Source organism: Ixodes scapularis, unplaced genomic scaffold, assembly GCF_016920785.2.
Source record: "Ixodes scapularis isolate PalLabHiFi unplaced genomic scaffold, ASM1692078v2 PGA_scaffold13__105_contigs__length_92229423, whole genome shotgun sequence".
NCBI lineage: Eukaryota > Metazoa > Arthropoda > Arachnida > Ixodida > Ixodidae > Ixodes > Ixodes scapularis.
The window spans coordinates 33,210,409-33,237,183 of record NW_024609839.1 but is presented as its reverse complement, the minus strand read 5'-3'; the positions used below and the strand labels follow the sequence as shown (position 1 = coordinate 33,237,183).

General features: G+C 46.1%; 1 protein-coding gene across 1 annotated transcript; it reads right to left on the bottom strand.

The window, feature by feature from the left end:
• Positions 1–641: 641 nt before the first annotated feature.
• Positions 642–26,775, bottom strand: LOC115323681. Its single transcript, XM_042289852.1, has 5 exons — positions 26,701–26,775; positions 25,489–25,504; positions 16,353–16,494; positions 4,780–5,161; positions 642–926 (listed from the first exon to the last, which is right to left on the bottom strand). The coding sequence occupies exons 1-5, from the start codon at positions 26,773–26,775 to the stop codon at positions 642–644; spliced, it is 900 nt and encodes a 299-aa protein (XP_042145786.1).

Below are 26,775 nucleotides of genomic sequence, written 5' to 3'. Positions count from 1 at the left end.
GCGAGCATGCCGCATGGGTTGGAGGCTTGTCGCTGTTTCTTTGTTTCTCTCTGTCGCTCTAGTGTGACACGGGCATTAGTAAGCAAGGGTCGCCAACAAGAAACTGCTGGGGAGCAAGCCACGGATACAAGCACCCGCCGCGCCCGCCGACCTGAGCCAGGGGAACCGCAGCCGGAGTCCTCGGAGGTCGGACGAGCTCGCGCCACGACTTGACCCATCCCAGAAGCTCAATCCAGAGACCTCTAGAGACGACCGTCCACTTAGTGGAAAGGACGCCCGACAATCCCCCGGGCCCGTAACGGGAGCCGCGCGGAGGAGTGCGACAGAGTAGGCCAGAAGGGGTGACGAACTCTCCCAACACGATGAGGAACGCCAGGCGCCAGACTCCGGCCGTCACGTCCTCAGTTTATGTCTGCTCCGAAGCCAGTGGCTCCCACAATTGGCATAACGACATTCTAAGTTGCTTGAGGAACATCAACCAAGTGCAATTTAGAAATCGTTTGATTTGTTTTATTCAACTGGTGTCTCTGTGCTGTTGCCATAACATCGTCGACGTTTACACCATAAAAAGCGAGATAAGTTTGCTTCAAATCACCTTTAATATGCCTAAGGAGGGGCCATCGATCTCGCCATACTCTTCTTTAAAATTCACCAGCGATCTGTGACCTTCCAGAAATTATCACTGTTTTTTTCTTCAGCGTTTCTGTCACATCATTCGTGTAGATGTCAGATTCCGGCACGGAGACCTTAGTGAACACACCTTTAGCCACGAAGCGTGCGTGCCGAGGGCCGACTATTTCCAGTTCCTTGTTGGCAAAGGCGAGGTAATACGTAGGCATGATGAGCACGGAGGTGTCTTGAAACGGTTCCTTGAGCCCCATAGCAAAGTATCCACTGATGGTCAAATCGCAGGTCCAAGAGATATCCTAAAAAGGTCAAGAAGGAGCTCTGAGAGTCGGTAAAAGCTTCCGTAAGCAATTAAATGCACCCTTTTAAAATGTCTGTATTTCTCGGGAAGCCTATCCTTTTTCTATATGTTGCAATGATGCCATATCAACCGCCATTAAGGCGGTCTCGCTGCTAAGTGCGTACGTTTTATGACATACATTTAGCACCACAGGAAGTGTTTTTTTGGCAATAACAGGTACGGATGACCACCAGCACGGCGCGATGGTGTCACGTGCAAGAAATATATGCAGCGTGGCATTCGCGCGCAAACAGTGCTTTTTATTTTATGCAACAGACGGTAAGTCAAGTGTGCAAGTTTATTTCTTTAGGTTTCAATTAATTTCTTCAATGAAGGCATTCGAACTATTGTTAAAACATAGGCAGTGCACAGCTAACGATGCACTTTTGTATGTTATGCGACCGTATGCAAATAAAATTGTATACTCGTTTAACATGGAGAGGGCTATGCGCACGCGGCTTTTGTTCATTTCAGCTTTAAACACGTCCTTGATTACGACATCTCGTTCCTCGTTTTTTCAGTCAACAAAGATTAAAAACCATTGGAACTGCAGCGAAGATGAAATGAAGCAACCGAGCGGCAAAACCAGATTTGACGTTCGTGTTTATAGAGCGTAAGTTCGGTGTGTCTTTGAATTGCGGCAATACTGGTTTACGCTGTACACTCTAAGAAATAGAGGGTGTAAAGAAGTACTCCCCTTGTCCCATATGTAACTCCCCAAAACTACATTTCGTCGTTCTGTCCACTGACGTCGAGCCGGCGATACCAACGTTTACAAGCGGCTTGATAGTCGAGCAACACAACTTATTAAAATAGCTAATGTACTCATTAAAGGCTACATTAGGACAATCAAGGTTTCCTTGGTCCTGCTGCAAAACCTCAGTACTTTTTTTTTTGTTTGTAGTCTTTGATACGCATCGTAGCTATTTAGTACGTTATGTCCAACAGCTATCAAGCCGCTTGCAAAAGTCGGTTTCGCCAGCTTGACGTCAGTGGACAGAAGATCGAAATGTAGTTTTGGGAAGTTACATATGGGACAAAAGGAGTACCCCTGTACACCACCTATTTCTTAGAGTGTAGATGATAAATTTAGCCAGCCCAGTTACGCTGCTAGCCTCGTGTCTTTAAAGTATGTACATCACGCAGTAACGATGCACAACTACAGTGTACTAGAATACGAGAGCCGGAGCGGTTCGCGTGAGGCGTGTGGTGTAGATCGCACTAGATGTCGATACCGGCGCATCGGCAGTAAGGTCAGTATGGTGGTCGTTATGCACGTGCACTGCGTGCACGCGCACGTGCGGCGGCACGTGCGGACTGCAGCGACTTTGTGCTGCCTCTGCTGCCCTGTCGACTGCAGCGCAGCGATTGTTGTCTGCACGCGCAGCCTCACAGCTCTCATCACCGAGTCCTGGCGGTCCAAACACTACCCCGTCTTCTAGTACACTGTAACACGACCGCACGCCACTACGATGCTCATGCAGATTGAAACGGGCGGGATCTCCAAGTTCTGCAGCGCGAGCTTTTGCTCCACGTGCTCCGAGCTGTAAGAATGGCGCTTCACTGGTGCCCCGTGCGTGCAAGCATGTGCAGCGTGCGCGTGAACGTAGCATTCGCAAGCCTGTAAATGCACGCACTTGACAGTACGAGCTGAAAGATGGCGGCTGCCAGATGCCCTCCTTGCTATCGTTTATACTCCGTTCACCCTTAAGCGGAAACTGCCGCTAAAGGTACAAGCGCGGGCTAGCCCGCACTCCTGGCTTTGAGGCGTGCATTTCTTGCCCGAGTGCTCGTTCTGCGGAAGAACGCTTTAAATCCGCAGCCTCGAACTCTCGTGCTTGTGGCATTGGCTGCAGTGTCAGCTTAAAAGGTGAACGGAGTATAGCACAATTTTCCCAACCGATTAGCGTTTACGTGTGTCACTCACTAACACCGCTAGGGGGTTATTCACGGCTTGCGATTGGCCAGGTTAACACAACCAATCCGCGTCCGGCCTACTGCGTTCTTTTATTTGTGTTCCATTTACGTAAATAATTGGTCGAACTGGGCTCATATATGGCTCTAAAAAAATAAGTTTGTCTGGTCGTTTCGTGATGTAATATTAAAAAGTATTTATTTGTTAGCTAGTGAATTGTATATTAGAATAATTTTTGGTTAACTGATAGATATGCTGGTTGAACGATCGATCGAAAAGGCTGGGCGGCTTGCGCTACGTCTGAATACAAAGTGAAAATGTATAAATATTTGCACCAAGAAATTTTGCACCCTTAATGGCATACAAAATGATTATTATAATGCAATTAAATGCAAAGGTGCAAGCGAGCTGGACAAGAATGACGAAAATAATGTGTTTGTCCTTTGTCCCTCTTGTTCCCCTTCTCCAGGGATTATTTTTATCATACAAAATGAGTTCTATAGACTTAACCCCCCCCCCCCCCCCCCCCCCCCAATCACGGCGAAACCTTTTCAACGCATTTAGTTTGAGTAATTCACCCTTTTCGGTGGTAAAGTAAGGTGCTGTTGAATGGAACACCATTCAGCTTTGAAGGGCTTGAAAAGATAGCATAAAAGGCTGCTAAGGTGAGGTGAGAACGCACTTCATTTATTCAGGATGTTTGCTGCACTAACAACAAGCTGTTGAACAAGTCGCTAAGTTAGCAGCTTTGTCGAATAATATTCCGCTGTATCAATGATTTTTTCTTGGAGATATCTTCCTTGAACTTAGACACAGTACGCTCTACGTGGAAGACAGCAAAACAACACACGTGTGGCCTTCGTAATTGCGGAGACGGTCACCCGTGAACGAGTGTCTGAATTGTCAAGTATACATAAGATGGTTGAGCAGTAAAAAGGGTCGTTATTTAAATACCGTGCGTGATTTATTGCATTTGCATTTGTTGTTTCTGCGCACGTGAGTACTCCATGTGGTGCTTGCTGCTCGTAAACGTCTTGCGCTTAAAATATTGTTTCAGGAATGCTGCTAAGATTGCCAGCAGTCAGTCTTTAGGGTGTTCGTTCACATCCCGCCCTAAAGCCGGGATCACACTGCTCATGCCCGAGTCCCACTCGAGCGGCAAGGAGAAACAACCGACAGTGACACGCCGCAAACCAGATTCTTTCGAAATTCGACAGGCTTTGTAGAATAACGAAGGCCATGCTCAATCACGAGCATCATGCACGCGAGGGTATTTTGGGCAGGCTTGCAGTCACTCGTGCTTACTTCACGAGCACCGAACAACTAAATGCCGGCCTACTGTCATCGCGAGCACGCTGCATGTGTTGGAGGCTTGTCCACGTCGGTTGTTTTTGTTTGTCGCTGTACTGGCGCTCGAGCATCATACATCATACAAACGACAGACTACAAACACAAGTCACCGCAATATCTGTGGTTCGAATGCCGGGCGCCAAGCGTATCGAACGCAGACGCGTGGTGCGAAAGTTTTTCTTTTCTTCTATTTTGTTTCGGCTTGTTTCTCCTTTAACTCGTTGCCATGCGGCATTCTAAGCACTGATCTCGCTGTGACTCGCGTTCCATTTTGTATACAAACTACCTTTTGTGTGATGCATTAGCAGTATTACCACGGCTTTAGTGTGCTAGGCCTGGGACATGTTGATTTGCACCCTAAGCGATTTGAGTGCATGGTTGGATATCGATGGTAAGGATTAGTTCAACAACAGCGCCCCCCCCCGGCTCAAAGCGGGGGTGGCGCTGTTGTTCTAATGTGCAAATCGTGTGCACTGTCGCTCTAATGTGCAAATCGCTCCAGTCAACACAAAGCTGACTGCTGCGCCCTGGTTAAGGAATTACGTACGCTTTGAGCGGGGGTGGCGTACCAATCCATTTGAACAGTCTTTCTGGAGGGAACGTTGACTCCTGTGGCCACCGCAAACGTCTTGAGTTTCGTCTGACTGTCGGTCGTGGTGTTCTCCGAGTTGTATTTAGCGCCGAAGGTCCCACCCAGTCCAAACACCTGTTTTAATGACACGCCTCCCGAAGTTTCAATGCCCAGAGTGAATGCGTTGGTTACTTTTAAAGATGTTTTTTCTTTGCGAATGGTTGTGTGCGTGACGGTGTATGTTTGGGTAGCATTCGATTCGTTGTCATAGAGGTTAGCGTAGAGAAGGCTGCGGTTACCGGGAGCTATTTTTGGATCACTCATTGTTACCTTGCCCCCTTCGACTTGTATATAAAATCTGGCATAAAAAAGAAAAAAAGAATATATCGTCAGATTTATCTAATACACATTTTAAAAACAATGAAGAAACCAATAAACCGTTTATCGATTAACGTGCAGGTTTCGGAATATCGCTCGCAATATAGGAGTGGACAACGTAACACTGGTGTACTTATCGCAGCAGGAATGGCGACACGTATTAATATTTTTCATTGGTAAATCCATATTTTTAGCAGTCTGTAGCATGCACTCTGGGCTGCGCATGTCACTCTTTAAAGGAGAGCTCCGGCGCCAATTTCAACGTTTTTGACTAGGCATGTTTTCCGAAAGAGCGCGAGAAACTGAGCCTAAAGCATCAAGTAAATTTCTCCCAAAAGTAATTAAATAATTTTTAATCGTAGAACTACGTTAGAAGCGTAACCGAAACTAACCTCCAACTTTCCAGATTCCCCGTCTTTTTGATGTCAGATGTATAACCATTAGCACATGGGCAGCTTAAGCCTGTTTTGCCTAGCGTCAGTGTGAAATAATAAACTACGATACATTAGGCGAACAAATACCAGCAAAGTTTTAAAGCATTTTAGCTCCAGATATCAGACGATTCGCCCTTCACATTTGATCCCCCGGCATCTCCTCCAAGGACACCTCCCGTGTGGGCTGCTTTCACAATCCGCCTACGTGTGGACCAATATGTCGCTGCGATGCAGAATGGCATGGAAGGTTTGATGTGCTAACAAGGTGTGAACTGTTTTCTAGCAAGACGTGAACGCCAAGAGCCAGCGTTTGCGTCGGACTTCTCGGATCCACTTGCATCCTAGAGACTTGTCGGATACCAAAAAGATTTCACTCCGTTGATCTCCTTCGTGGAGCTATTGCACCCCACCGCCAATCACCAATTACCGTCATTCTGCATCACACGCCGGAAACAACCTAATCCAGAGGCAATTCATAAATCCACATATGCCATCACCAGGGCCGGCTTGCTCATCTTGCGGCCGCGGACGCGGCTGCGGCCAAGAGGGATTTTTTAGTCACGTGACCAGCTCCACGGGGACAAGGAAGTACCTAGCGTCCCTGCCTAATGGCAGAGTCATCCGCATCGCTTCAAGCACAAAAGTCTAATTTCGCTCGCAGAAACTGATTGCAGGGACTTTCATCTAGAGCCCAATTGACCGCCCCTTTATACTGTAGGAGCGGCAGGTAAAGTTACGGCCAGGAAGGGTGAAAATGAGCCAAAATAAAGAAAAAACCACTGTAGATGAAAGCGGTGGCAGAATATTTATGTACCTCCGCCAGCGCCGACGTCTCGCGCCTTCTGCGATGGGGGGGGGAGGAGGAGGAGGAGGAGGAGGAGGAGGAGGAGGAGGGGAGGGGAGGGGAGGAAAAAGAAGTGACCATAAGTGGACGCTCTATTCTGACTGTCTGAAAATTTTAACTTCTTGCTAGGGCCCTTGTGGCCCTGGAAACCGCTGCGGAGAAGGCAGCGATATTTCAAGTAAGATGAGCTCGAAGGAGAGTACTATGACGGTCATTGGTGACCGGGTTTATGTTCATGAAGATGAAAACTCCAAGGTGTACAAGGACTACAGGATCATTCTGCCACGTCTACCGACAGGTATGCTGGTTTCCAACTCACTCTTTTTGCACGCGAATATCACCGGAAGACCATACAAGCCGACAGACTTCAAAGAAGCTCTTTTTTCGATAATTGAGCGTGAAGATCTGATCGCACTAGGCCCCTACAAGATGAGCCATGTATGGATGGCAGTCTTCGCCAACGGAGCAGCCAAGTGCGAAATCAAAGCGTGTGAAGAGCTCGTAATCAAGCAAAAAAGGTGCGTCGTGATCGATCCCACCAAGGACGAGATCAAACTTAAACTTCTATGGTTACCACCCCAACTACCGGACAGTGAGGTTAAGAAGGTCCTAGAGCCGTTTGGAACGGTAAAGGAAATCACAAGAGAGAAGTGGAGATTTTCTGATTTTGAGGAAACAGCCACCTTGACACGGGTTGTGACTCTTGTCCTTAAGGACCACCTCTCTGTTGACAGGGTACCCCACATGCTCAACATATATGGAGTCAATACTCTGGTGGTAATTCCCGGTCGACCTCCCGTCTGCCTACGCTGCAAAGCAGTAGGCCACATCCTTAGGCACTGCTCTACCCCACGTTGCACTCAGTGCTGGCGGTTCGGCCATTCCATTGAGGAATGTGTCGTGACCTACGCCTCAAAGCTTCAGGGTAATGCTTCACCTAGCGTTGATGTAAGCGAACACATCATGGACGTCAAGGAAATGTTCCCCAAAGATCAAGAACAACCAGAAGATTCCCAGGATCCTAAGGGCTCTGTTGACCAAACAAATTTGAAGTCTCCAGAACATCAGGAGAGTGGACCGACGCCCAGTTTGGACGACGCAGAAATGCAAGGTTCCCAAGGGGACACTCCACCTACAAACGTTAAAGAACCAAGAAAGTCTCCCGCCCAGTTGACTTCACCTACAACGGCTGAGGATAAAGAAGAGAGGCTGCGCAAAAATGCAAAGGTGGAGAAAACTGAAACCTACCCCACAGCGGAACCCTGCTGTTCCAAAGACATCGCTGTGAGAGATGAACAGCAGCGAAGTCCCGACCTCCAAGAACAACGAGGAAGGTCAAAGTTCAAGGATAGACAGAAAACAAGCCAAGTGTCAGGAGACACGGCTTTGCTTTCAGCAAACACGGCCTGGACTAACTTGTACGACATATACCACTGCCCAGCAAGAGACTATTCTGCTGGATGCGCCCTGTTGTTCAAAAGAAGTTTGCAGTACCGCATGTGCAGTTTGTTTGAAGAAATGGACGCAGGTAGGCTCCTCGTAGCTAATGTCCTTATACAAGACAACCCCTGGCGCATAGTCGTTGTTTATGCGTACAACAACACCATACAAAGGGAGAGCATGTTCAACCAAGTGAGGATACATGCAGACTCTAGATTCGACGTTATTGTCCTTGGTGATTTCAATTGTGTATTGCATGCAAAGGACAAAGTTCCAAGCAAGAAATTCGCTGATTCCAGTGTAGACATCCTTCGGGCCCTCGTCCAAGATTGTGACCTGGTCGATGCATTTACTACAACGAACGTTCTTCAATACACGCATTTTCAAGGATCGTCTCATGCTCGTTTGGACCGCATATACGTATCTGGCTCTTCTGGCAGTAGGCTTTGTGACTACAACGTGATCCCTGCATTCTTTACAGACCATTGTATGGTCACTGTCAGCGTAGGGCCTAGTCGCAAGCAAACGAAAAAAAAGCTACAGTCATGGGAATGCTGGAAAATGATCGAAAGTCTGCTCGAAAACGATGACTTTAAGACTGGAGTAGAACGTTTAATTGATGACCTCGGACAAGGTAAAACTGGGTGGTGCCAAAAGTGGAAACTGTTTAAGATAAAAATACGAGAACTCGCGACCGAGATATCTTCAATAAAAAGGTATTACGAAAAAATAGAAGAGAAACGCCTTAACAAAGACCTCTTATAACTATACAATCTCGAAAGCCAACAACCGGGGCTGTATAAGAAAGAAAGAAAAAATATAAAGGCACAAATCGAAGAACACGACAAGAAACAATATGAGGGAGCTGCTGTGAGGACATGTACCCTGCAACTAATTGAGGGTGAAAAGCCTACAAAGAGATATCTTTATGCTGAACGTGAATACGTGAAGAAAAAGCTGGTGCCACTAATACGGAAAAATGGTCAAGAGTTGACAGCGGACAACGACATTGAGCAGGCATTTGTGTCTCACTACGCTGACATCTTTGCATCGAGTACCAATGCCCCTGCTCCCCGACTGCGTGAAAAAATAACAAGATTACCATCATTACAAAAAGAAACAACGGAAAAATTGATCGCCCCTTTCGATGCACTCGAAATTACACAAAATATTACCGAAATGAAAAGCCGTAAAGCTCCCGGACCGGATGGTCTACCTGCAAGTTTTTACGAGAAATGGAAAGAAAAACTAGCCCCTATTCTATGTCACGTGATCAAATACTCTTATACAGAAGGTACACTGCCACTATCGTTCCGTAAGGCTCACACCATACTCATTCCGAAGTCAAAAGACCCTGAGAAGTTACAACAGGTTAAAGGCTATAGACCAATCAGCCTCCTCAACAGCGATTATAAGATACTAGCTCGAATAATAGCGGCTAGGCTCCAGACTGTGATAAGTCAAATCGTTGGAGATCACCAAATGTGTTCTATCAAAGGCAGAAATATACAGACCAATCTCTATATCTTTCGATCAATATTAGAGATTTGCCAGCTTACGCATGAATCAGCTGCTATATTACAATTGGACCTGGCGAAAGCTTTCGATAAGGTGTACCATTCTTTCCTATTTGCCCTTTTGAAGCGCGTAAACATCGGCGACATTTTTGAAAACGGCATTAAGTTATGTTACAAGGGCATATCAACGAAGCTACTCATCAACGGATCTATTTCTACATCCATCATGGTGAAACGATCGGTACGTCAAGGCTGCCCAATGTCACCGCTACTATTCAATGTTTACCTAGAACCTCTTTGCAGGGATATCATGAACGATACTAACGTACAAGGTTTTCGTCTTCATGCCTGCGAAGTAAAGCTCCCGGCGTATGCAGACGACTTGGTCTTCATTTGCTCCGACAAGCCAAGCATCGCTACAGCAATGTCACGTGTTGCAGACTACTGCTCTGTGTCCGGTGCCTCCGTGAATAAGGAGAAAAGCAGTGGATCTTGGTGCGGGTCGTGAGGAACAACGCTAACCATATACGAGGACATCCGATGGTCAACGAACAAACCGAAACTCTTAGGCGTTCCACTGAGCGTTATGGACAATCCCACGTCCATGTGGGACACTTTAAGAACTAACGTTAAGTCAGCTGCTCACATGTGGAATCTAAGGTACATTTCTATATTTGGGAAAGCCGCTGTCTGTAATATTTTTCTTTTGTCTAAGCTCACATACCTGCTCCAAGTCATGCATTGTTCCAGAGTTACCGTTAATGAATTCAACAGAATTTTTGCGACATTTATGTGGAATTCGTCGTATGAGCCAATGAGGAGATCTAACCTTTTTCGACGAACTGAAGATGGTGGCCTCGGCCTTGGCCATATCTTTGTGAGGCAACTTATCGCGAGATGGAAATTTTTCAGAACCTTACAGCACCCGTTTCTAGAAAGATGCAAAGAGTTTTTCTTGGCGAGGTACATAGGATCCAGAGTAGACGAAAAGCTTTCGGGCGATACAATCACTTTACGTGGTTTCTATAAAGAAGTTGCCGACACTATCGATTTTTTGAATGCACGGTTCTCTAGTGCCTATTTAGAGTCATGCTCCAAAAAGAACTTAGTTACATCTCTCATCAACTCTTTGTTTCCCGAACCATTGTATCGCTTAAGTGCGTTTGCGGCTCCTCATAATTGTAAGCAGGATGTCCTGAAACGGGTTAAACGTATGCCAATACCACCTAAGTGCAAGACGTTCTTTTTCCGCTTTCATTCTCGAACGATACCTGTGAAGGAATGCGCGAATCCTGTGGGTTTGACGTATTTTGGAGCACGGACTGTAGACTGTGCAAGACAACTGAGACATTCACTCATGCTTTTGTACTGTGCGTTGATGCTGTATTTTTCTGGGACGTCTTCAAGCGGACACTGAAAAAGGACTTTGAAGTTGAAGAGTGCATTCTTTGTTACTTGCATTTTGGAAGCCAACTGGATTCAGTTCTAGACACACTCGTCGTGTTAGGTTTATATAGCCTATGGAAAACTCGAAAACTGGATACGGATGGGGGTGTGGCCAAACCTTCTTGGGTAAACTTAAAAAAACATAGCCATATTCGTAGGCCAAAGCATGCTCGAAAATTATGAAGGACATGATGAATGGAAAGAAGTTGTACAAAGCTTCAGTCGTTCACCTAACATCATTTAGGTTATATTCAAAACACCTAGCTTATATAATAGCAAAACATTTTTATAAGAAAAGTTAAGTTTTAGTTGAGGCGAACTGGAATCGGTGTCAATGAAAAATAACTAATTTGGAAAATAATGCGCCCTAACATCTTGAGTGTCGTGTGACATGTGCAACCAGTTCTGTGAACAATTTATGTATATATTGTACAATAGTGTAAAAGTGTATATAATCATGTAAATAAACCTTTTGGAGAAAAAAAAAAGAAAAACAAAATCCTTTTGCGATGGTCGAGAGGCTAAAGCGCCGGTACTTGTCGTCGCGGCGTGAAAGTTCCGGGTTCAAATCGCGCTCGGGACTTCTTTTTTTTTTTTTATGTGTATTTTTCGCGTCTCTTACTTTTTAACTGTGATCCTTTTTAGGAAATCGTCCACTTGCACTACTGCGCCTTATACGGTTTTTACTGTAAGTCCCACCTGTTCAATCGAAACACCGGGAAGAAAAAAAAAAAGATCAAAACGCAAGTTAACGCGCTAATACAATCATTTCATAATGTTTATTAAAAGGAAACCAAGGTAAAAGCATCGGTATGGCTTTCACACAAACGGAGCCGAAACAAGCATCCTTTCCCCAGCAACTACAATTTTATCTGTTTTTAAACAACGCTCTTGCTATGATTCCCTTCAATAACAAGAGAGGCCTATTTAGGACTAATAAAAACTGCAGTTGTGACAATTAAAAAAAAAGAACTAAAAAAACAAGCAAAAAAAAAAAAAAGACTAGCAACTGTGGATACATTGATTGAGCGAAATCCTACAGGCAAGGCAGCAAGTCAAACGTCTGAGAAAGTAGTAAAACCGAAATAAAAGAGATCATACTTTTACTTGCATGGAATGTGATAAAAAAAGTATATTTATACTCTTTACATTTTGTTGTGGCAATCGTTTTTTAATATTAACACATTACTTGTTAAATTTTAGTTAGATTAGCAGACGATCACGACCGAATGCAAAAATGAATCAGGCGTCGACTATCTCAAACCCTCTCTCTAATGCAAACACCTAAAATGACTTTGGATCAACAAATGGAATTAATTATAATTAATTCCATTTCTTGATCCAAAGTCATTTTAGGTGTTTGCATTAGAGAGAGGGTTTGCGATGGTCGACGCCTGATTCATTTTTGCATTCGGTCGTGATCGTCTGCTATTCTAACTAAAATTCAACAAGCTGCTATTAAAACTTAACAGTCTTAACATTGACGCAAATGTCCTGTCCTGGATAACTTGTTTTCTCACTAATCGTTCCCAGTTTGTAACCTCTAGCGATGAAACATCCCCGCTCGCCTCCGTCCATTTTGGAGTACCGCAAGGTTCTGTATTAGGTCCGCTATTGTTCCTTATCTATATTAACGATTTGCCGAATTCGATTTCTTCTTCAATTAGTTTATTCGCTGATGATTGTGTTATTTACAGACAAGTTACTAACGCCTCGGATGTTCTGAATTTACAAACTGACATCAACCATGTTTCAAAGTGGTGTGAATTATGGGGGATGGAACTTAACACGACTAAATGCAAGGCCATGACAGTATCACGTAAATGTAATTTTCCTTCTTATTTTCTCGAAGATGTCCCCTTACATTCTGTCTCTTCTTATAAATACTTAGGCGTGTATATAACCTCAGATATTTCCCGGCAAATGCATGTTGAGTATGTTATTAATAACGCTAATCGAATGCTGGGTTATCTAAAACGAAACTTTTCACTTGCCCCTTCATCTTTGAAACTAACTCTGTACAAAACGCTCGTACGCTCTAAATTACAATATGCTTCTTCTATCTGGGACCCCGGTCATTCCAAACTAACTAACGCCCTGGAATTAGTTCAGAATCGCTCTGCTCGTTTTATTCTTAATAACTTTCATCGCACCGCAAGCGTGAGCTCAATGAAAACTAGCCTATTGTTGCCTAACCTCAATTTACGTCGTAAAATAGCTCGCTTATGTCTTTTTCATAAGATATACCATACTAACTCATTACTTCACAACCGACTGCTGAATCAACCTTCTTATATTTCACCTCGCATTGATCATATGCATAAAGTAGACATTCTAAAATGCAACACTAATGCATTCCAAGAGTCATTCATTCCGAAAATTTCAGTGGATTGGAACCACCTTCCCGCATCTATCGCAACAATTGTTCCTGACCATTTATTTAGGACTGCCATAAATAATCTATACTGCTCAGATTGAGCTGCGAAGTGTGCTACTGCCACTAACCCCCACTCCCCTCTGTAATGCCAATGGCCTTGAGGGTATTTTAAATAAATAAATAAATAAATAAGTAATGTGTTAATATTACAAAACGATTGCCACAACAAAATTTAAAGATTATAAATATACTTTTTATCACATTCCATGCAAGTAAAATTATGATCTCTTTTATTTCGGTTTTACTACTTTCTCAGACGTTTGACTTGCTGCCTTGCCTGTAGGATTTCGCTCAATCAATGTATCCACAGTTGCTAGTCTTTTTTTTTTTTTTGCTTGTTTTTTTTAGTTCTTTTTTTTTTTAATTGCCACAACTGCAGTTTTTATTAGTCCTAAATAGGCCTCTCTTGTTATTGAAAGGAATCATAGCAAGAGCGTTGTTTAAAAACAGATAAAATTGTAGTTGCTGGGGAAAGGATGCTTGTTTCGGCTCCGTTTGTGTGAAAGCCATACCGATGCTTTTACCTTGGTTTCCTTTTAATAAACATTATGAAATGATTGTATTAGCGCGTTAACTTGCGTTGATCTTTTTTTTTTCTTCCCGGTGTTTCGATTGAACAGGTGGGACTAACAGTAAAAACCGTGTAAGGCGCAGTAGTGCAAGTGTATGATTTCCTAAAAAGGATCACAGTTAAAAAGTAAGACAGGCGAAAAATACACAAAAAAAAAAGAAGTCCCGAGCGCGATTTGAACCCGGAACTTTCACGCCGCGACGACAAGTACCGGCGCTTTAACCTCTCGGCCATCGCAGAATTCTTTTTTTCTTATTTTCGACCATCGCAGAAGGCCGAGGCGCCGGCGCCGGTGGAGATATATAGAAATACTGCTACCGCTTTTATCTCGTATGGTTTTTTCTTTATTTTGGTTCTTATTTACCCTCCCTGGCCATAACTTTACCTGCCGCGCCTACAGTATAAAGGGGCAGTCCATTGGACTCCAGTTGCAAGTCCCTGCAATCAGTTTCTGCGAGCGACATTAGGTTTTTGTGTTTGAAGCGATGCGGATATCTCCGCCATTAGGCAGGGACGCTAGGTACTTCCTTGTCCCCATGGAGCTGGTCACGGGACGTAAAAATCCCTCTTGGCCGCGGCCGCGGCCGCAGCCGCAAGATGAGCAAATTGGCCCAGGGCCGTTTGTTCGAAGCGCTAACCGCGGCTAAAGTTAGCCGCAGTACCAAGGAGAGGGATTTTGAAATCACGCGACTAGCTCGGTAGGGATGAGGGGGAAACATGGCGGTGCCCCGGTGAGTGAGCGCCGCTCGTTTTGGAACTCATATGTCGTTGTAGCTGCAAAATCGGGCGCGTTTGTCAGCAACGAATGGTGCAGGGGGCTTTCGCTTTGCCCTAACTCACTTAAATCGTAAAGCATGAGCAGTGACATCGCCGTATTTTTTAGATAGTCTTTCGATTCTGGCCATTCTTAAGCTTAAATGGACGCGATAATTGTCGGCATGGCAACGTCTTCGGAAAGTGAATTGCCTTGACTCAATAGGCCGGGTATTGCTAGCACACAAAGGCAGACAGCGTCCCACTAGACCTTTTTCTAAATCCGAGGTGCATGCTATGAGTGTAGTTACACACGTTGCACGTGTTGGCGTCTGCAGTAGTAATTGTTCTAAAGCAAAAAGTCTAAAACAAATAGTGAATTGCACGCGCGTTCGTCAAAGCCTTATTATGATTATTTACTTCGAATCTTTTATAAGAGGAAAGACAGCGCGCGCGGTTCGTAGAATTACACTTCCAGCGTTCTCCTCGATGCCTGGGTAATTTAGAAAAAGGTCTATTGGCGATGTGCGCGATCGAAAGCGTCGCTGTGGTCGGCTTTCCACGATTGGCCGAAAGCTGACTATGACGTCAGCAAAGGATTTCTCATCGATGGAAATGAGAGTAATGCAAGATTTTTAAAATTTTGATGGTGTTGGCAGTGTTGGTTTCAGATCGCAATGATTTCAAGCTTCCACCATGCTCATTACGAACACCATCGAACTTGTGTTTCGCATGGTAATGACGTCACGAGAGGGAACCGTATGAGGGCGCCACCTCGTGTGCTATCAATACCCGGCCGATTGAGTCAAGGCAATCCGCTTTTTAAAGGCGTTGCCATGCCGACAACTATCGCGTTCATTTAGGCTTAAGAATGGCCAGAATCGAAAGACTATCTAAAACATGCGGCGAGGTCACTGCTCATGCTTCGCGATTTAAGTGAGGTAAGGCAAAGCGACAGCCTTCGGCACCATTCGTTGCTGACTAACGCGCCCGATATTGCAGCTACAACGACATATTAGTTCCAAAGCGAGCGGCGCTCACTCACCGGGGCACCGCCATGTTTCCCCGCATCACTACCGAGCCAGTCACGTGGTTTCAAAATCCCTCCTTTAGGCACTGAGGCTAATTTTAGCCGCGGTTAGCGCTTCGAGCAAACGGGCCCAGAACGCGCAACGGAGCGAAGTAGCGAGCATCGCCTGCTCTCGGAGACGTTTGACGTCACAAGTGCCACTGCTCATGGTTGCCAGTAAAGTGGCAGCCATAGATTCAGTGGTGCTCACGTGAATTTCAGAATACATTTTCTCGAAATAAAATTATTGTTTTGAATAAATATTTCGTAGACATACTCACTGGTCGATACTTAGTAAATTGTAAACATTTTATAAAACCAATGACCCTCATAATTTCGCCGGAGCTTCCCTTTCAGCGCTGCATTTAGAATTTCTTTATTCGTGTTGATTGATTCTTTCACGTAGAATGTTATTTGGCCTCATATCAGAAAGTTGTATTAACTTTTTTTTTGCATTGAGCGAGGTATAAAAATTACGTGCATTGAAGCTGCAGCCCAATGCCCTCGTGTCAATATAACTGTTTCAAAACAGGGCTTGTCGAAACCCTTCATTGATAACAACACAGTGTAAGGGAGTCTTCCAACGAAATACGTACGTAAGATAAAAATGTCGAAATATCTTTCTGAATTGTGTGAGAGTTTAGGTTGAGTTTAGTTACTTTTTTTGTCTGGAACAGGTTTTTCATATCTTCACTTTCTGACCGAATATCAGTCCAATTCACTTCTGTTTTGTGGTGCTCTTGAAAAAGTTTAACGAACTTTTCCATTGGAATCGTTAGATTGAAGACCTTCGGTTCGTTTTCTGCAGAGATAGAAAGAGGGAGAAGCAAATGAAGCAAGCACGTTGAAGTGTCCAAGTTTATATACATTACAAATATCATTTTAATATACAATATTAGTATCGGAAAACAAGGTAAGGCAAAAATTAAATCGAACATTAAAGAAATACAAAATTCCTTAGGTTGATGAATGATCATGGTAAAAACAACTTGAGCAGATACGAAAACAAAATATTGAAAAAGTGGCAGAACCTTTTCCCGAAGGGCGCCGCCATCTTGAATGTCGTCACTCGAAGTATGGGCGAAAACTGGTTTCGCCGTCGCCACTCCAATAGAACATAAGCGCAACCGTCACCCATTCTCGTTTTGCCTCACCTATATTTTTTTTAATGCGAAAGCATTAACTGTTTCATGGAGCGCAGCCAAAGGCGTCTGTAACCGCAAACAACGGGAAAGAAATTCCCACGAGCCGGTGGCGTCTGTAATCGCTGTAACCGCGACAAACGTAAAAAAACCCTGATTGGCGTAAAGGGAGCCCTGATTGGCGGTGCTGGTTAGGCTGAGAGGGTAGGTGAGAGAGGAGGAGGCGGTACGGAGGGGGCCCTGATTGGGCGCGGCGACAGGCGTCAAGCCGCATTCCGTGAAGCCGTGCCGTGACCACCCTTAAAGCGAAACGCGCAGGGCTGCTTTATGGTACGTCACAGATGTACACGCCAATTTAGTTTCTACGCTAAATATATCGGAAAACTTGAATTGGTGCACAGGTCGGGGATGTCCCATAATGCAACGCGAGCAGTGTTGCATTATGGGACTCTTAAGCGCCCGTTACGGCTAATAGCGGTTACGCTGGCTGTGACGCCAACACCGATGCCGGTCCCGACGCCGCTATATGTAGGAACAGGTGCTTAAAAGCTGCGCTTCAATAAGAAAAAAAAAAGAAAAATGTCAACGATTCACATATGCATAAGTTAACCTTCTATAGTTCTCCTTGAAAACGAGATTTTTAGCTTAAAGGTCGGTTTACAATGGGGAGTTTTTCTACGTTGTTACGTTACTACCGCTTTTGACCGTTTACGTCAAGAGTCACAGGGACATCCATGCTTCGAGTGAAGCGTGGTGACCGGTTCAAAGGGTAGCTTTGCACGCGACTAAAGAAACAGGAATGTTCCGGTGAATCCTCACGTAACGGACTAAATCGTAAACAAACACCCTTATGTGAACCGACATTGAAGGGACCATGAAACGATATTTCTACGCTTGCTAAATACTACTTAGAATCACTCCCTAACGCTAATAACCGAATAAACTTGCCTTAGTTTTTCTTTCCAAGCAATGATAGTCGGTAAATAAATTCGAAAAAATGAGCATCGTTCATTCCCTGAACCATAGGCTTCTCCATATCGGCAAACCTAGCAGATCGCCACAAGACACGGCTGCCGAAAGTGAAAAAGTAGAGCGGAAGACAACGAATAAGAGGAGAGGCTTTTAAAAGGAGCAATCTAACGGATTACAAGGAATCCGTTTCGTCAAAAATGTAAGGGAATTACTTTAAAATTACTCTAGAAAATATGTAATTATTCCGTTACAAAATTACTGATAAATGTAAGGAATTACATGTAATTTCGTTACTTGTAACGGATTACGTACAAGTCTGCTCTGTACTACCAGATCCTCGCGCTCTAAATCTGCGACCGGGCACTTTATGGCTCCGTCATCGAACTGCCTGTCTTTGTGAGTATAGGGAGTATTCACTGGCGGCCATAGCTGTGCGCGCGAATGCTGAGCCCTTGCTGATGGCGAGCTTCTACAGTTCTTTTGCAACGTGCATTCCGCACCATCAAAAGTGCCGGTCTTATTAGAGAGTTTTAGTAGATCGGTCCGATACCTCCCATAGCCCCGATAACGATACTATACATGCGGAAGGGGGGCGGTGGCGGAGCATCGGGTATCGTTATCGGAGTCATGGAAACGATCTACTAAAACTCTCTAGTGATGTGAGCCTATTGATGTGAGCTTGTTCTGAGTATGCGCTGTAAAGATCACCGTTACTAGATCAACTCAGTTATGGAACTTCCCATTGACGCTGTACATTGGAGGGGGTCCAAGACTGTGTCCGATATTTTTGCCGCTAGGTGGCGCTGCCGGCGCATTATTTCACACGTTTTCGTCTGCTACCGCTCCGTGGCCGGTTGCGAGTCCCGACTCCTCTCGAGGTTCAGCATGGTTTTTGGTTAATTTTTGCCCTTTCGCCAGTAAAAATTACAATTTGAGAATAAAATGCGCTGCGACCGTTTTGGCACACGCTTTGCATTATTGTAAAATGCTGCTGCCTTAGCTGTGCTGACAGAGCGAAGCGTTTCGAACAACCCAAATTCGTCGGCGCCACAATCCGGTGGCTACAATCAGGGCAAGTTTGTACATACTGTAATAGTAGATGTGTCGATGACTACCAACTGCAGCAGAAACAATCTGAAAGTCGTCTGCTACTGTCAGAAAAATCGCCACGAACATCCGTAAGCTCAGTAGGCCAGATGCAACGGCCACGTACGATCTCTATGGCAACGGCCGCAAGCGCGCCGTCAATGATGATGATAGCGAGTATTAATGCGGAGCGCGCGCCCTCTAACAGGCGCCATGCAAAGGGACACCCCTACGGAGAGGAGTTCCAGAACTGAGTTGGTTCTAATAACGTTGCTAAAGACTACCCACAAATATGGCGTCCAGTGAATACTCCCTATAGAGGAGGCTATGCCTTAACTCTCAGGCAGAAAAAGCGGCCCACGTGTCCTAGCGCCTATCCTACTACCAACGTTAATCATAGCCACGCGCTTGTGTTGGCAAAGTAGAAAACACGCGCCGAGTACCAGGTATTGTTAGTGTTCGGCTATTCTCGTGACCGTAGTGGAAGGACACGAGTCACAACCCCGGTGTCCTCTGAGGCATTGATTGTTACGAACCGAAGTCCCACTGTTCTTGTGTCTGATCCACGGGCCGCGCTCGACTGTCGTCAGACGGGTGGTTTCGATCAACGTTATTAGGTTAGCTCAGTTACAGAACTGCTCAATGGCGCTTCTTGCAGAGGCAGTACCCCCACCTCTTCGCGGTTCGCCTCCCGTCGTTCGAAGTGGCAATCTTTTGGAGGCGGCCGTTGCAGTGACTATAGTTCGATAGGGTGTGCGTAATGCTGTGTGGTGAGGACATGTTAAGAAAACTTGGTAATAGATTCAAAAACACGAAAGAGTTAGACAAAGAGGACGGACAGGACAAACATCTTTCTGCCCTGTCCGTCCTCTTTGTCGAACTCTTTTGTATTTTTGAATCCGTGAAGCAACATCGTCGGGATCGTTGTCACCTCACTCTTTCATCGAAATTTCGGAAACCATGTGGACACGATGAATCGCTCACGACAAGAACAGGGCAAGGTAAGAGAAGAATGTCGAAATTGGCGCGGGTAAATAAACTGCACAGAAGAGGAAGCCGGATGGGCATTAGACATGTATTTTCCATCGTCAGAGAGCCAGCCCGACTACTGGCATCACCATGTCTCCAATCGGCAGGGTGATCAAGCTGCCTGGTTACAAGCTCGACCGCAAACTGCGAGACACCAAGGCCCTTTTTCGCGAAGGCCGCCGCCCGGTCAACACCGGCGCTAATCCCTCTAGCTCCACCACGGGGTTGATGAGCTCCTTGCGTCACGGGAAATTCGGCCGAATCGTCTGCAAGCTGGACACGCAGGGAGCCCTCGTCAGACGCCCGAGACTGGACTGCTAGAAGTCAGCAACCCATGGCGGCCCAGAGAACACCACCGTCGCGAGGGCTGCTGCTAGGCCTGATGCTCTTCTCAATCTTCACCATCCCAATATCATCGTGATTATTCATATAATTTATTTACAATACCACTTAATCATCATTAGGTGCGGCGCCTCAAGCCTTCAAGGTATGGGCGATTTGCCCTTCTGCGGCGGCGCGGCTCTTCTGAGCTAAAATAAATAGAATAAGCTGGACGTTATTCCTTTCCCCTGTTTCGTTTTTAGCTCCTAGCACGACCGCGAAAACAAAGACGCAAACGTGTAACAGGCAGCTGAAAAAAAAAGTGAAGCTGTTTTCTGTTTTAGCTAGTTTTGTCGTGTTGCTTCCGGTTTGTTTGTTGTGGACTCAACACCGACGGCGACCACCACCTGCGCGACGATGGTTGTCGTTTTGTATCTTTGTATCGTCTGCTAACTTCTTTGTTTTATTAGCCGTTGTTCGCGACTGTTCCTATATCTTTTTATTTCCGTATTTCCTGCAAAGTTCGGAAAGTGTTTGCTCGGTCATTTTCTCGTTACGTTTTGTGTTTGTTATGCTGCAGCGACTGATGCGCATGCTCTGGTAATCTTTACATGTTGTTTGATCACCTATTTAGCTAAGAAATAGGGACAACTCAGTTCGTATCGGATTAACAGTAACCTCTTATGACGTATTTCGAGTAGCTAAACGCCTTTTTTTGCCCTTCCCACACGCGTTTCAAACCCATTTGATCCTCTGAGTGGCGTTTGAGACCGCTAAATAAGCTGCTCTATCTTTGTTTCTGCGCGCGTTGTTATTTCCTTGTCGTTGCAGCTGCGATCAGGGGATCCCGCTTTGCAAGCGTAATGACCGTAATGAGCCGTTTCAGCTGTTGGGGAGACATAACCGGGCTCTCAAAGCTCGAGTACGTCGCGGAGCCTATACTTTTTCATTACGTCGTCTGCCTCCGTAAACTCCAAGTCCCCTAGAGGGGCTACTGTCGCGTTCGCCGCCGCTCCAACGGGTTTTCGGAGGAGTTTTTTGTATTGGCGAAGCTATCGTATTTGATGCATCTGCGTTGCCGTGTTTCTCTTTGAGTTTTATTTCTGAGGCGCGTCCGCTTTGATCTTGAGTGCCCCGCCGACTCACGCGATGAGACATCCGCGTTTATGTGGTTTTGGCGAATGGAAATTTAACTGCCATTTCGGTGCTACAGACGGTTACAGACAACGCCGGCATCGCTTTAAGGGACAGTTAATGCTTTCGCATTCAAATGTAATTCGTCGCGTTACCCAACTGGGTGGCGTCAACTACATTAGTGGAGTGGCGCGAATTCGCTAGTGCGACGCTGCACTGGGACACCGCGTAATGTTTCGGCCGGCGCTACGCGACAATGAGATCTTGCGCGGCCATGTGGGCACAGACAACGCGAGTGGCTCTGAGGTCGGATGATCTAACAGCCCGCTGGATACATTTTGTTTTCTTCTTGTTTCCTCTTCATACGTCCCCTGCCAAGTTTGGCAGGGGACGTATGAAGCGTTCGCAGCGCTGTTGTCGCAGCGGGCTGGTGGAAGAGGAAACAAGAAGAAGAAAACAAAAGGTATCCAGCGCGCTGTTAGATCATCCGATGCAGTCCATATGCCGTCCTGACAGTGCCACTCCCTACAATTTTCAGCAGTCTCAGGTAAGTTACTTTCAAAAATGAATTCGTTACAGTTACTTTAAAATATAGCGAAGTTAGCGTTACAGTTACTTGAACGAAATCCTAATTATAATTACCGTGCCTTTTAAAACGTAATGGCGATACATTTTAGCAACTTTACTTGATGCAAAAAACACACTGTTCACTGCGCATAATGCCGTTACGTAGCTGGACAAGTAGGCAGCGCCGCCGTGGCCTCACGGTTATTGTGCTTGCTTCCAACGTTAGGAGCCAGGGTTCAATTCCTGGGAGCGACGCGTCTTTTATTTATTCTTGAAATTTAATGTTCTGGTAAATTCGAAACTGTGTTGCATGTTTGAAGTCAGAATGTCCTACGAGCCGAATCTTCCAAGCTGATTGTTCCAGAAGCCCGCGTGTGTATAAAAGGGGCTCCGCGTGGCCGCCCGGAGTAACCGCTCATTGGCTGCATTTACATGGATGCGACCGTAGCGCATCGAGTCGAGATTTCACGATTTTGATTAGTAGCAGTTGGGTAGAAGAGGAAGAAATGAGAAGACAGGCTGCGTGTGATTGGTCCCTGCTCGATTCGATGCGCTACGATCGCATTCATGTAAACGTAGCCATACACACTGGAAGCGGATCCGCGTTCGCAAAGCGGTTGCGAAAGCGGTTGTATGAAGAGCCAGTACAATTGCACGCGCACTCGATGACATCAAGTGCGCGTGCAATTGTACCGTATCTTTATACAACCGCGTTCGCAACCGCTTTGCGAACTCGAATCCGCTTCCAGTGTGAATCAGCGGTAAGTCTCGCCCGAGCGTGGCGGTCCTGCTGTCACGCCGCCATCGACGCCCGCGACGCTCTGTTGTTATCTTCTGTTCTCTTTTTGTTTTGGCCGCAACTTCGCCTCATGAAACGTTTAGCCTGTTTACGTTTCCGTCGCCTTATCAATTGTCATTCGTGACATTTTGGTGGAGGTGCGGGGTATCGCTTTCTCTGCCCGTGAATCTTACCCCTCTGAAGGCATCCCGGCCAAGTGAGGTCCTCAGCCCCGGAAGACTACCCTTCGCCGAAGACGCCGAAGCCCGAACAAGGCGTCGTACCAGAGGTCAGTCTCCCGAACTTGGTCTCTTGCCCGAGAACCGGAAGAAGAAGATCCCAACCATGACCACCCCGCCCGTCGTTGTCCTACCCTTCGCTGCCCGTTCGCCCGCGTCCTTCCATGGTGAGCCTTATGAAGACGTCGAGGACTGGCTACAGCAGTACGAGCGAGTGGCCCAGCACAACCGATGGACGGAAGAACAGCGCCTGCAGAGTCTTTACTTTGCGCTCGAAGGAACGGCCAGGCACTGGTTCGGTAATCGCGAAACTTCCTTGACCTTCTGACCGCCTGCAAGGATCCTCTGAGAGGGACGTTCGCCAACCAATATCGACGGGAGAGGGCCGAGGACCTTCTTAGAATGAGGACCAAGGGTGCAAACGAGACAGTCACCAGTTTCGTCGAGCATGTTCTGCGCCTGGTCGCTCGCGCCGACTCCCAAGCCACCGACGAAAAGAAGGTGTGGATCCTGATCCGATGTGTAAAGGATGCATGACATCTTCGGTGGTGTTGTCCTCAACCCCCCTTCCCCCCTCCACCGTCGAAGATTTCGTCAAGGAAGCCAAGAAAATCGAACATGCCCTTCAAGCACGTGCCTCCTGCAGCGACTTCCCGGCGTCGCTGCCCTCTCGACTTCCAGCTGCAACATCCCGGACCTCCGCAAGATCATCCGGAACATCGTGCGAAAGAAAATCACGAAGCTTCTACCTGCTGCTGTAAGCCCGGCTTCGCCCTCAATCGCCGAGATTGTCCGGGAAGAAATTCAGCAGGCGCTGCAGCCAGAAGTCGTTGTCAGTGCCGCTCCCGGACTACCGACATTGAGCTACGCCGCAGCTACCCGACGACCACCGCTCCCTGCTCACCCGTATACGCCGCCACCCCTACGTGAACCTCCAGCGCCGCAGTATTCCCGACGCCAGGAAGATCGGCCGCACGTCCGCCCAGAAGAAGCTGCGCCACGAAAGACCGACGTGTGGAGGACGGCCGATTGACTCCCGTTGTGCTGTCACTGCGGTGAAGCCGAACACATTTACCGTCGATGCCCCTACCGACACTGGGGCTGCGCGAATCACCTCCATTAAAGAAAGGGAGGTGATCTAGGAGCAAGTTGAAGAGATGCTGAACGACGAGGTAATCCAGCCCTCAAGCAGTCCGTGGGCCTCTCCAGTCGTACTGATCAAGAAGAAGGACGGAACACTTAGGTTCTGCTTGAACTACCGGCAGCTGAACGCGGTGACGAAGAAAGAGGTCTATCCACTCCCCCGTATAGACGACACGTTAGAGCGGCTGCGCCACTCTCGATACTTTTCACCGATGGGCATAAAGAGCAGCTACTGGCAGATCGAAGTCGACGAACGGGACTGAGAAAAGACAGCTTTAATTATCACGCCGAATGGACTGTACGAGTTCAAGGTGATGCTCTCCGGACTATGTACGGCGCCAGCAACTTTACCGCGTGTCGCTGTGTCCTTCCAGCTTTGGAAGGACACGCCCCCAACGATGATCAAACTCACAGGAAGCTATTAGGTGGAAAGGGCAGTTGATTTGGCGCCAACAGCTTTTTTGGCCGCCCTCCGGGTCCTTCCCACCGACCGCGGCCTCTATTTCCGGCTTCAATTGGAAGTTTCTCATTTGGCTGGCTTGAGCCGGTATGTCGCCTCCCCTTCTTCCCGCCTATAGCTCTATGATCCACACAGCGCCACTTGCCTTTCGTCAGCGTCACCGCCATCGCCTCTTGTAGCGCCCCACAACGAGACCAACGTTAGCAGGCGCCCACGCGAAGACGGACGCGACCGCCGTCTGCTCTTGTCTAGCTTCCGCGTGTTTGCCGCTTGGGGCGGGGCGGGCATCCACCAACGATGATGTCAAGCGGCAAGGCCCTGTCTTCAAGGTGTTATTCGCTACACGCCGAATGCTGAGAAGGCAGCGTCTCGCTTCGGTGTTCCAAAAGACACTTGCCGCAAAAGACACGTGAAAAAGAAAAAAAAGAATTTGTAACTTGAACAAATGGCTCGAAGAAGCAAGCGCTGTCTCCGCGCATGCGTAAACGGTATCGGTAAAGAAATAATGCGACGCCCATCGCCTGACCTCCTACCCAATGATTTTGCGAATGTGGCTGACACCGTAAGCTTTACGTCAGCCTCTGTGGTCACACTACCCTATAATAGAGCACTGCACTATAGTATTATAAATTCCCAAGTTCTTTTTTTATAGGTTCTAGAAAAAGGCTTGGTTGCAGACGCAACCATTTTTTAGTATTTTATTTTCTGGTAAAAAATTATATTGATTTCTCTACCATGCAATTATGTCATTTTGTACAAGCTCTAAGAGCTGTAATGTGGTTTACGTTTTTTTTTCTTTTTTGTTCTTAAACGTTCACTACGTCAAGGATGGATTGACACGTAGACTTCTGCCACCCTTCCGTAAAAAAAAAAGTTTTCGTTTTTTTATTAGCGTTTGTGAGGTTTCAGAAAAGCCTTCACTCACCTTCGGGGTTAGAGGCCTGAAATTGGTAAAAAGAAATAACGTATTGTTACGGCTATTCAGTAATATATTTTGCATGCTAAACGTGTTAAGGATATTATCGTACCTAAATGTTTCTTCCATTAAAAACGGATAGATATACGTCCTATATCCAGGACGTAAGTTGTTCTTTTCGTAATAAGGAACTCATCAAACGTATATGAAATGCCTTATTTTGAATACATTTCGCATGATCGAATTAGATCGCATATCTTGCGATCTAATTCATTTTGTTGTTAAGAAATTCGTCGTATTGTAGCTTATGCGTTTGGTTAACATTTTTAATGCAGTTTGCAGGAGTCCTGAGTCAAGATATCGGGCTTCATGTGAAAACAATGAATCTGCTGAAGTTTAGTAGGGTACGTTGTTGGGCTAGTTGGTTCATCTTAGTAAAACATATAAAATGTTTTACTAAGTTTTACTAAAATAAACATATAGCGCCTGTCCTGTATGCTTCTTGTCCTTGTCTTTCTGTTGCGCTATTTTGTATGTTTTACTAATCTGCTGAAGTGTTTTGTAACATTTTCGTAAATATATCACAGGTGATTGCCATACGACTGCGGGGCCAGAGAGAAGCTTTCCTTACGGCCTTTGGTCTCTCTTTGTGCCACTAAATAACCTACGCTTCAGAGTAACGACACTTGGCCATATTGCGCCCTGAAATCATGGTTGCCAGTTATCTGAAGCTTTATCTGAAATCACAAGAAACGCGTTTCCAGCGTTTACACAAATGTTTAAACAGTTCGCGACGGATCAAAGCAATATTACATGAGCTTTCTAACGCCGAATCTAATGCTGAGGAAGTCACACTTTTGAATCATGACGATCGGCAGTTGCGTCTGCTCTGCATACGAACCAAAATGGTGGCGCCCACGACAATGTCGGGGAACAGAGTGCCGATACTCTAAGCGCAGCTCATTTAGTGGCTCTAGTTTCTCTCAGAAGCATTGCGCTTTCCTTTTTTTCTAGCCACGTTGGGACGCGACCACGCAACGACCACGCCTGAATCACCCCTGAGCCCTGTTCCGACGATAGTGTTTCAAATTTGTACCAATGTACTCATCTTAAAGCGAATAAGACTTTCCTAGCACGTTTCGCGTGTTAGGCATGTTACCATAAAACGAAGTACCAAGATTAGTTTTAGGGACGGCTTTAAAAGAAATTGATTCAACTTACGAGAGCCCCAGAAAAGAGAACGAAGCAGTGGAACAGTACTTGGACAATCATGGTTCTACTGCGATTGTTCAGCAT

Bases quoted from the DNA above. Each gene is read 5' to 3' on its own strand.
- LOC115323681 (XM_042289852.1), bottom strand. From the start codon at position 26,775: ATGCTGAACAATCGCAGTAGAACCATGATTGTCCAAGTACTGTTCCAC. The intron at 5,162-16,352 runs AGTAACTAAACT...TTTTTATGCCAG, and splicing joins AACCTGTTCCAGACAAAAAA to ATTTTATATACAAGTCGAAG. The intron at 927-4,779 runs GTACGTAATTCC...TGACCTTTTTAG, and splicing joins ACGCCACCCCCGCTCAAAGC to GATATCTCTTGGACCTGCGA.